The sequence below is a fragment of the Brachycentrus maculatus genome, unplaced genomic scaffold, assembly GCF_059751285.1.
Source record: "Brachycentrus maculatus isolate JH-2025_06_01 unplaced genomic scaffold, ASM5975128v1 h1tg000543l, whole genome shotgun sequence".
In the NCBI taxonomy this organism is placed as follows: Eukaryota; Metazoa; Arthropoda; class Insecta; order Trichoptera; family Brachycentridae; genus Brachycentrus; species Brachycentrus maculatus.
The window spans coordinates 347276-359728 of NW_028281287.1; the positions used below are offsets into that span (position 1 = coordinate 347276).

General features: G+C 30.9%; 1 protein-coding gene across 1 annotated transcript in view; it reads right to left on the reverse strand.

The window, feature by feature from the left end:
- Positions 1-9951: 9951 nt before the first annotated feature.
- LOC148301548 (huntingtin-like) overlaps positions 9952-12453 on the reverse strand; it is a 60227-nt gene continuing 57725 nt past the window's right edge. The window contains exons 39-41 of the mRNA XM_088273081.1: positions 11968-12184; positions 11055-11157; positions 9952-10674 (exon numbers count right to left, since the gene is read on the reverse strand). Of these exons, the coding sequence (XP_088129207.1) occupies positions 10237-10674; positions 11055-11157; positions 11968-12184 (758 nt within the window). The 3' untranslated portion in view covers positions 9952-10236. The remainder of the gene's footprint in view (positions 10675-11054; positions 11158-11967; positions 12185-12453) is intronic.

The window sequence follows — 12453 nt, forward strand, 5'->3', positions numbered from 1 at the left end:
AATATCGGTAATTTTTTTTAATATGATTTCATCCTATTTCTCGGTTTATAGAGACGCGTCTACTGGCCTCGTACTCGCTTTATTATCTGTCAACCGGTCTTTCTTTTCTAGCCTCTTCAATATGTTTACTGTCTTGTTGAAAGGAAACCTTAGATAGGTCCTTCCTTAGTGAATGTAGAGGAAGGAAATAAAAGCATAGGTAGATACATGAGGAACGATAAACACTAAGCGAAATTTACGAACGAAAAACCTTTACCGTAGAAAAAGCGCAAATGAACATGGTGTTTTTTATAAATTGAGTTTTTTGTTAATTTCTAATTTAGTCTTTTCAAATACAATTTATAAAAAAAATACTTTTCTTTCTTTATATAATTTTAGATGATTTCCCAAATAACCACTTTAAATTCTGATAAATTTTCATACACATAATATAAATAACTCAGGAAGTCAACGTATTATGGAATTTTTCAGTATTTATGTATTACTGTGGCTATTTCAGAGAAATTTCATAGAAAAAATGTGTAATTGTTGTTATATTTTCAAATCATAAATAATTGACAGCTCTTTTTTTACATAAAAATAATAACTTTGTCTTATTTAGATGATTTCCGTAAAAGGCATTACTGTGACTGTTCTAGACATTTTTTACACACGGCACTACTGTATTTTTCTAGAACATTTACATATGTTGCATTACTGTCACTGTTTTAGGCATTTTTCTACGCATGGCATTTCCGTAGTTTTTCTAGAACATTTAGACACGATGCATAACTGTGTCAGTTTTAGACAATTTCCACACATGGTATTACTGTTGCTGTTCTAGAAAATGTACACATAATGCATTACTGTGACTTTTCCTGGTAAAATTTCGCATAAAGCATTACTGTAGTAATTCTAGAAATGTTAAATATGAGGCACTACTGTGTGTGTTTCCGATAATTTCCACTCATTAAATTACTGTAGTAACTATTTTAGACAATTGAATAAAATATTTACTGCAATCATTATTTTACATTATTTTAAAATACAGTCATTTTCGATATATTTACTTTTATCAGTCGGATCTAAAAATTCAAGAAAAGTCTTATTATAAAATGAGAAACCGTGATTATTTACATGTACACAAACATTAATATATATATATATATATATATATATATATATATATATATATATATATATATATATATATATATATATATATATATATATATATATATATATATATATATATATATATATATATATATATATATATATATATATATATATATATATATATATATATATATATATATATATATATATATATATATATATATATATATATATATATATATATATATATATATATATATATATATATATATATATATATATATATATATATATATATATATATATATATATATATATATATATATATATATATATATATATATATATATATATATATATATATATATATATATATATGTATGTATTCATGTGTAATACCACTTAAAAACACTACTATATGAGTACATTTTGAGAGGTAATACACAAAATGAACGATGAATAATAAGTAGAATGTTATATTACGAGTACCACACCACAAAGTTAGCAATGCTTTTAATTTACAAAATAAAATATATTTTATGCAGCTGTTGAATATAAATATTTTTAATTTTATATTTTTCAGGTGATTTTCAAGTGAGTTTCCTTAATAATATTAAAAACAAACATCCCCTATATGGACGAGAGGGTAAATTGAGCCATCCATTACCGAAAGCAATCAGTTTATATGGAGAAACAATACCCAGTGAGCACGAATGGTACCTACGTACATAAATTAAGGCGCCAAATTGTGTAATGGTATACTTGTTTCGTTCAAACTACACGTTTATTACTTCTTTTACAAACGGTTTCTAGACAAGTCTGCGAAGATCGAGTTTAGTAAACTCGTGATGAGTGACGTAAGAGTTATTTAACATATTTGACATATAAACATACACACAAAATAGATTCTTCATCCATGTTGTTGTCAAAAATATAAAATAACTACAACACTTTGAATGTGTCCAAATACTTGTTCACAAATCTGGATTATCTCCATTTATATGAGTTAATCTTCATATTATTTTTTTGACATCTCATCAAAGATGAAGCAGAATATGGAAGTCTGGGAATTTACGGGGCTGACTTAAGTGATCACTTTACACATGTGTAACAATTCTAATTCAATTCAATTCTACCTATTATTGACAACCACAGTACTCAAATTCTTGGAAGTTCTATATATATGAATCAATTTTGAAACATTCATAACCATTAGAAACCCGTAAATGCCCAGACTTCCATATTTTTCTTCATCTTTGATGAGATGTCAAAAAATAGTTTGAAAAATAACTCCTATAATCGGGGATAATCCAGATTTGTATTTGGTCACACTCAAAATGTTGTAAAAATATACATTGATTGTCTTCTTTTCAATATGAGGGGAGGGGGTAATATCGACTTCGACTATCGACTAGTATCTACAAAAATATTTTAAAGTAATGGTTAAAAAAAGTTCCCCGACAGCTGACCTAGAGGGTGAATTGAGAAACAAAGAATAGTGCACATATCGTTCACTCTTTTCAACAACGTCATAAACCAAAAAACTTTATTTTTCAGGAGATCGTTTTTAAAGTTTAAAAATATAATAAAATGTTTAAAAAATAAACATCAAGCCACCTATTGAACTTTTTGCTGTGCAACAGATCTTTTTAAGTAAAACCTGAATGTTTTTTCTCCATTTCGAAAATATTTAGAATATTTAAAAAAATTATTAAACAATACATTTTCTTAAAAATGCAAAAACAACACTTTTTGCCCTGTAGCGGGTAAATATTAAGATAAAAATATGCCGCTTTTGCTGGGATATAGTACATTTTCTGGGCATTCCGAAAACATGCAACTGAAAATTGATGATTTTTTATATATGACGTTGTTAAAAGGAGTGGAGGAGGAGAAACTAAATAAAATAACTAAGAAAGTTAACTATGTCAAATATATAAATACAACTCTATCCTCCTTTGTAAGCTAGGACCTGAGAGTTCGTGCCAAGCAGAGCCGACTTTAGTACTAATTATGTCAATTACCATGATTACTTGGCGTTACGGAATATTCTTTTGAACTCATTTTCAATATGCAACCGTTTTTTTTTTAATGCAGCAACACTCAATTTATATAAATTATTTTTAATTATAATTTTGGTTCATTTTGTAAGAAAAACAGAACTTGAAACGAAATGCTTATCGTTTGTGGTATAATTTTCCTAATTCAAAAATGAACAATATTTTTCGTACAGTAATTAATAAATGATTCACTCACAAACCAACCAAAAAGAAGACTAGTGATATAGGTCAAAACGTTTGATACATTATATAGCTGTTTGCAATCAGAGGGTGGATAGTACTTGAACGTTAAAAAACCATAAATTACAAATTACTGCTGTATTAATTAAGCAACTACATCATATTTTATTAAATATTTATGAAAATTACAAATTGATGGTAGTAAAGAAGGCAAAGGAAAAAAGGAGTTTAGCAAAGGAGGTAGAGGGAAAAACTAAGGGATGAGGTTTGATGGACAGTAAGGATAGTTTGTATATTAAAAGCATTGTTAACTTTGTGGTATGGTAATATAACACTCTCCTTATCATTCATCGTTCACTTGTGTAATACCACTTAAAAGTGAATCATGAATGACAAGGAGAGTGTTACAATTACTGTACATCAGTACAGTATGAACATACCGTACTGTAAATGAAAGACTTTGCTGGAATGCCCAGAAAATGTACTATATCCCAGCAAAAGCGACATATTTTTAACTTAATATTTACCCGCTACAGGGTAAAAAGTGTTGTTTTTGCATTTTGAAGAAAAGGTATTGTTTTATTATTTTTTAAATATACCAAATATTTTTCAAATAGAGAGAAAACCTTTAGGTTTTACTTAAAAAGATCTGTTGCACATTAAAAAGTTCTAATTAAAAAATAAACAATATTTTTCGTACAGTAATTGATAGAATACTCTTTTTCTAATAATTTTTAATAAAAAAGAAAAGAAAATTAATAAATATTCAATATATTGTCAATGCACCTCCAACTCGCCCGTTGCTAAATTAACGTTACTTTAGGACTACCGAACTGTTTGTGAAACATGTGCTGAAATATCAATTCGAATAGTATGACAAATGTATAAAAATGTAGCCCTATTAACGACTTCTAGATATGACGATAATAAAAATAGAGGTTCTATCAATAATTAATTATTTCATCCATATGAAATCTTGAACAGATAACCTTTTATTTTTCGAGTGATCAATGTTAACTAAATTACCATTATTTTTAAAAAGTACTAACGCAGTCATTCTATCGACACTGACAGTCGTGAATTATGAATTTCAATACTGCAAAGTATTGAAATACATAACTCATAAAACCCCGCTTCCCCGCAGGGGTAGTCAGAGAGAATAGAACGCCACTTATTCATGCATATCCTCATACATACCCGCTGAATATTTCCACCCCTTACCCACTTGACATACTTGATAGTGCCAAGGTTTTATTGGTTTTTTGGTCTTTATCTGTTCCAATATCTAACGTTTCATTTATTTGTTTTACCTATCATCCCTCACTCACTCGTTCCACGTGTCCAAACCTTCTTAACACATCATTCTTACCATAATTTTATCAATAATACTTACCTCAGCCTTGCATTATTTCCATATTTTACCATTCGAATATGACTATTACATTTATACATAAAATATACATATATTGATTTATCTTTAGTCCGCCTCCGTAGTGTAATGGTCAGCACGCTCGGCTACCGTTCTGGAGGTCCTGGGTTCGATTCCCAGGGGGGGTAAAATAAATATAAGTGATTTTTTCACTGTAATATTTATTTAATATTACCCTGGACTGGTACCTGAAACGGAGGGCTGATCACCTTTCCTTCATGTGTAAACGATCTAGATTACACTGCGTTTATATAAAGCAGTGCCCTATGCACCATTTGGTGCGGATAAGGGTTATTATTTTTTATTATATACATATATTGATTTATCTTTACATATATTTTGTTTAACCTATTAATACCGAAATACCAAATCAAACAATGATGTTCGTGTGTTAACAGTCAACACACTTCTTATTTTAGTTGAACAAAAGTTTTAACCTACTTTGAAATCACACGAAAAACGACACTACTTCCTTGGCATTAAAGACGTGTATTATGTGATTTTTTATCGAGATATTTGATATTTAGGAGGTGGCAATCAAAAGGTTTAGGTCATCCATCAATGTCGCGCGTTAGGGGTTAAATTCACCCCCATGTAAACACATAACCACTAACTGCTAACCGGATCCTTCAAAAATATTATATCAGAGGGTGTTTTCAAAGTTTTTCTTTAAAAATACAGGGTTGACCCAAAAATAAGGTTAGAAAGTGATTTCTTGAATGTTTTTCGCAGATACTTTGTGGCACATTTTATAAACTTTATTAAATAAAACTAGAACTTGGAAATCGAAGAGTTTCCAAAACAAAAATTTACAAATACAACGTACTTTCTAAGGTTAAAAGAACAAAAATTAGAATTTTATTTTTTAACTACTTTTTATTGGAACTTTTCTTCAGCCGTCTTGTCAAAACCGGTTGGAAAAAGTACTAAAAAAAGTGGGTAAAAATTGTCTTCTAGGTTTATTTTATAAAGCTTATTTAAGGCCTACACTCGTTTAAGAGTGATTTAAAAAGCTTATAATGCAAAAAAGTTTATAAAGATTTATAAAAAGTACGTTGCGTTACTCAATTTTTGTCAACTCTTCGATTTTATAATGTCCAATCATAAAAAGTCCACTTTTATTTACACATATTTATATTATATATCGATTTTTTACTTTGTAGAATAACATGATGATTTAAATACAAAGTCTCAACATAGACTATAAGAATTAGTAAAATATAGGAGTTTCGGCTAAATAAAATAAAAATAAAAATAAATCTTCTTTATCTCACCAATAAATGTATCTCGTGAAAATTCTAGTGATTCTTGTACAATGTTTCGAAATAGGATCATATGTATATATAGAACTTCCGAGAATTTGAGTAGTGTGGTTGTCAATCATGGGTAGAATTGGTTAATGATACACGTGTGTAAAGTGATCACTTAAACCAGCTTATGACGGTCGTAAGCCCCGTAAATGCCCATACTTCTATATTCTTCTTCATCTACGTTAAGATGTCAAAAAATAATGTATAAATTAACTAATTAAAATTTAACTTTGTTTTAAAATCAATATAAATATTTTATTATAACTTAATTATAATGTCTACCGGTTTCGAAGCTAACCGCTTCTTTATCAAGACTAATTAATACTTTAATCAGTTTTAATAATTTAAAACAAAGTAAAATTTTAATTATGAAATGGAAAATCGCAAAATTAGTGCTTCAAATATAAATTATAAAAAAATAATTCCTAATTGGAGATAATCCAGATTTGTGAACAAGCATTCGGACACACTCAAAATGTTGTAAATGCTTTTTGATAACTTCAAATTGGGGAAAATTAGCCGAAGTATTCCCCGAGGCGTTGATATCATTATTGAAATGAACTTACTTGTATCATAACAGCGTTTGGGTTCTGTATCCCAAAATTCCCGCGGGAAAGCTTCGGGACAGAATTACCCATGGAAACCCAAAACCAAGTAACCGACTTGAAACCCAATTTGATGGTACCAAAAAAAACAAATTTACGGAGAAATAAGTAAACACAAAAAGAGATTTTATTCTCTTTTACTAACATATGTAGCTATTTAGGTAAATATTTGCATGCCCAAATAAATAAAATTACAAATTATAAAATACGAAGAGATTTCATTTTCTTTTGCTAACATATCGCTTACTCCTTTCAAGAACGTCATACATAAAAATAATCGTCAATTTTCAGTTGTGCATGTTTTCGGAATGTCCAGAAAAAGTACTATATCCCAGCAAAAGCGGCATATTTTTAACTTAATATTTACCCGCTATATGGCAGAAAGTGTTGTTTTTGCATTTTGAAGAAAATGTAATGTTTTATTATTTTTTTTAATTAACTATATATTTTTCAAATGGAGAAAAAACCTTCAGGTTTTACCTAAAAAAAACTGTTGCACAGTAAAAAGTTCAATAAGTGGCTTGATATTTATTTTTAATACATTGAATTATATTTTTAAACTTTAAAAACAATCTCCTGAAAAATCAAGTTTTTTGATATGTGACGTTGTTGAAAAGAGCGAGCAATATCAGTAAAAATAAGTTGTTTGAATTTTCATCCATTTGCAATTGTAGTATGTTTTCCTCTTAATTATTTATTTCCTGTAATTCTGAAAGCGATTCGGATAGTCAGTATTCCGATAAAGGAGTTCTACTGTACAAAAAAATTTATAATTTTGTACATTTTTAGTTTTCTTAAAATGTTACGGTCTACCGAGAAAAGCCTTACTAATACCTCCCGGCACTCAAAGGGTTAAGTATCTTAACTCTATGCGCCCCGGCCGAAAACTCATAATACTTCGCCAGTGCCCGGCCTATTTTTGTGAAGTTTCATGTTTTGTGAAGGGTTTCTTAACCGGCTACCATTCTGGAGGTCCCGGGTTCGATTCCCAGGGGGGGTCAAATAAATATAAGTAATTTTTTCACTGTACTATTTATTCAATATTACCCTGAACCGGTACCTGAAGCGGAGGGCTGATCACCTTCCTTCATGTGTAAACGATCAAGATAACACTGCGTTTGTATTACGCAGTGCCCTATGCACCATTGGGGTGCGGATAAGGGTTTTATATATATATATATATATATATATATATATATATATATATATATATATATATATATATATATATATATATATATATATATAAATATGTATATAAATCATATCAAACTTCTGTTATTTATTTGAAACACTTAGATAAATCATCTTTGTTTGGTAAATTTGCCAACATTGGCACACAAACTCCTTTTTTTGTGCTTTGCACACACTTTACAGGCTTAAATTACAGACATAACCATATCCTGCTTCATACACAGTACTACTATACGTATGAATAGGAAAGTTATTTGGTATGTGCATACGCCAACTCAATTGAATTCCGAGACTTGTTAGTATTTAATTGTACTTATATGATTCTGGTTTAATTATATTGAAAAGAAAATTACCATACATTAAAAATATTGAGTCTTAGGACTTTATTTTCTTGGCGCCATAGCAGCGGCACTCGAGTAATACGGCAAAACCAGGCATGCCGCTTCTATGGCGGCATTCGAGTGTTAAGGGTTAAAATAAAAGACATTTCTAAGACTTTTCATAAATATATTTATAGTAAAATTTACAAATAATCAATATAATTTTATGATAGTAATAATTATAATAACAATAAATAAATAAAAGCTGTGTTCGTAACAGAAAGCACATACATTATAGTAATAAAAAAATAGCACAGAGAACAAACGGTAAATAAAGAAATAAAAAATATTTATCAAAACAATTTTTTGACCAATCATAAATGAATAATATTTTTTAATCAATTACAAAGCTTTTGCTTATTATGTATTATTTATTCAATAATTACTTCAAGGGACTAGTACACAAGCTTGAGTGCGGGTATGCAACCCCGAGTCCCCTAGCCATTTCTGCCTTTTTCTTTTCCTACCTACTATTCCTACTCCACATTGCGGCAATGCCCTACACTCATGTCATTAATGATAAATCAGATATATTTTGTGTTTTAAAAGCATTGTTCACTTTGTGGTATGGTAATATAACACTCTCCTTATCATTCATCGTTCACTTTGTTAAAGTGGTATTACACAAAGTGAACAATGAATGATAAGGAGAGTGTCATAAATCAGATTTGCTATCGTATGCACTATTGAGTGTGGATAGAAGTTAGAAGAAGAATTTATTCAACTTGAGATGAAACCTCTTTTTTTATACAAAAGAAGATGGAAGTCTGAGCATCCCAGGGCTTACAAACTGACATTTGATTGGCTTAAGTGATCACTTATCATATTAAAACAATTTTTAATTAATGTTTTACTTAGTAAATACCACTATTTCTTAAAATCAACTGTGACACGTGTTTCAAACACCATATTAAGAAGTAGTGGTATTTACTAAGTAAAACATTAATTAAAAATGAATAGATTTTACCACAAAGTGACTGCCGAATCAATTAATGAAATTATTAAAACGATGTATGATAAATGTTCAAATAGTGATATAAAGAAAGAATGCAAGGATGAGATAAGCATTATCTATCAAATTAAGAAAGGTGTGTTGGGATGGTTTAGGCATGTGAATAGAATGAGTGAAGATAGAACGGTAAAACAAATTTACGGGGCAAATGTAGTTAGAGATATAGCATGGGAATACTGAGGAAACATGATCAAGTATTTTAAATGCTTGAAAGTGGTCATATAAGAAGTTGGAATAATCGGCGTGTATGTACGAAGAGATGCATAAATGTGGGAAAAGGTGAAGATTGTTTTCAAATACAGTTTGGTGTGGCATTCTATTCTCTCTGCCTGACTCTGCGTAGAAGTGGTGTGATAATCAGTTAGTTAGTTTTTATATTAACACACTAAGGACGGGAAAGGTATTTCTACCCATTGGGTCGATGCTTAAGGACGAGAAGGGTATTTTTACCTTCTGCGCCGGCTTCATCAAAAGCAGAAAATAAGGGGTTATTTGATGTTTTTATATGAATATTATGTACTAATCTCTTTGTTAAGGTCTTAACTATATGTACACAATTATTCAGTCGCCAGCATGTGTAAAAAACAGACGTCCAAAATGTGTTAACCCTTACTGGTCCAATGTCGAATCTCATTCGACATCGATTTTTTCCTCTTAGGTCCCATGTCGGATGTTATTTGACATTTTTTTCATCATTAGTATTATTTATTTAAATTCCAAGCTTACATTTTTGTCACTCGTATCTATTACAACAGTAGCAGCAGAGGACAAAGGATTTTTTGGATCCAATTTGAATGTTACTGTCTACCTAGTTTTTTTTTAATTTTGGGGGACCGGAAAGGGTTAGGTGTTTAACAAATTATGTATTTTTAAAAAGTGTTGAATATCAACAAATGCCCAGCAAAAACTCAATCACTTCAATCGCTTAAACTTTCACTGAAGCATTGACAATCTTATTTTAACATCGCTTATTGTAAGCACGCTAACAAATCACTCAAGCCCTCATTACTGCTGCAGACTGCTTTCAACTTATCTATTTGCGTTTTGGTAAATCCGGAATGCACTGCACCCAAACAAAGCAGTCTACGATCGCTAAAACTCAGCCTAGGCACTGATTTTCTATTCAAATCCACCCGAGACAAACCACTGGAGTCCGTTCCTCCGTCGCACTGTCCAGGGTCGGGTTGCACATCTTCCGGGGCGTAGAACCCGGAGCGGAGGGTGTGAAAAACTGCGGGAGACATTACCCGGATGGAAGGGTTGTCGCTGGAGCTTATCACCAGACACGTGAGTACGTGGGGAATCAGCCGCGATGGCACTCGTCCATGTAAGACGTGCAGAAGGATGTCAAACAGCCATCCGCTTAGAATCGGTAGCTGCGATTGTTCTATAGATGTTTCGAATACCTGAAGAAAAAATATGTACCTTTGTTTGGTATATAGTGCAAACAAGCAAACTGCATAATTATACAAGAACAAGAAATACAAAAAAATTATATTGAATATTAAACACATTATTTTATCTTTACCTAACTCTATAATATTTTTACGGGAAATGGTTACATTTTTATTAAAATTTTTGAGGTCAATAAAATTGTTTTTATTTTATTTCTTTGTTAAATTGTCAAATCTTCTTTGACGATTGTGCGGTTAGTAAAGTGTTAACATAAAAAACTTTTTAAAATATTGTAATATTGAACTTTTGTATAGTATTTTTATTGGGATAGGAGTGCAATTGACTTATAAATCAGAGTTTACAATGTTTACACCAATATGGTGATACTTACATCAAATACTATTTGCGCCATGAGTTCGGAAAGATACGGCGTTACATGGAGATCAAATCTCTCTCTGGAATTAGTTCCACCCATACAAAAGGAATCTGCCCAACTGTGAACAAAAATTTAATATAAATACATGTGCGACTGAAGTATTTCCAAAGGTAAATAACTGCTTCTTTGGGATTCTTTTGCTTTTTCTAATTTATTTGTAAATGTGATGAGACATCATTACAAGATGTATTTTTCCATTTAGTGTGGATATGTATAATTTTCGAAAAAGAAAGATTTTAGTAGTGTCTTATTTAGAAAATATGACAAGACAAATAAATGAACTATGTGACAAATCTTGGGGTCCATCTTGTGGGGTCCTGTCTTATTGACATACCCCACAAGAATGATTTTTTTAACAATTGTTTTAATTGATGTTTTGTGAGAATTTGGAAAAAATTGTACAACACGATCAAAAATGTGCCAATGAGTGACGTAGGGACATGCAAAAAAAACTGCTTTGCGACGCTATTCACATCTTACTTTTACTTAACTTGGTTGTATCGGAATGCAAGATATGCCATCTCAGTTCTCAGTTGTGTTTCTAGTGATGAACCGAGTTGAGACTTGCTTGCGCTGCAGTCAGCAGTAGCTTTTGAGCAGCCAACCGAGGTGGTTGTCACGCTCGTTTGTGAGCGTGAGTTGATGATTTTCTCTTGTTTTCAGATATCAAATTTCAATAAACATCACTTTTGATTTAAAATATAATAAATGTTGGCAATTATCTATGAACGTTTTTTTTATTTATTTTAAATATTTTATTTTTACATGTGTATTGACTATACAGCACCGGAATACGCGGATTTTTTTAGCACAACAAGTGGAGGGTTAAAAAAAGGGTGATTTAGAGACCATGTACATGTAGTTTTACCTGCAGCAGTCCAGGAATTTGAGGGTGACGTTATTGACGACAGCGTGCGGAGTCAGAAAATCCTTGATGAACAGCGTCAGCGCTCTGGACACGGGAGCGCAGTGCCGGAATGCAGACACGGAAGTCAGAGAGGTTTTCTGGAAGCAGGTCACTAACTGCGTGTACTTCAAGAGCTGGTCTGGCTCCAAAAAATTGTCCACACTGTTGGGGACATCATCTGTAATGAAGTAAACCACATAATAAAGTTAAGTATATTTATATTTATAATTATAGATCTCAGAGAGAGAAAGCAATTTGTGGGAAGAGAATACCTCTCAGATCATGGTCTATCACTTTGTTCTTCCCAAGAAAGAACACTTTCCATTCCTCACCATAACACATCATTATTTAGTAATTCCTTCTCTGTCCAAGTGGCCAGACTATAGAATGAATAACCTCTCCTTGTAAAAAATGCATCCTCGCCAATAACTTTTAAGAAACGTCTGA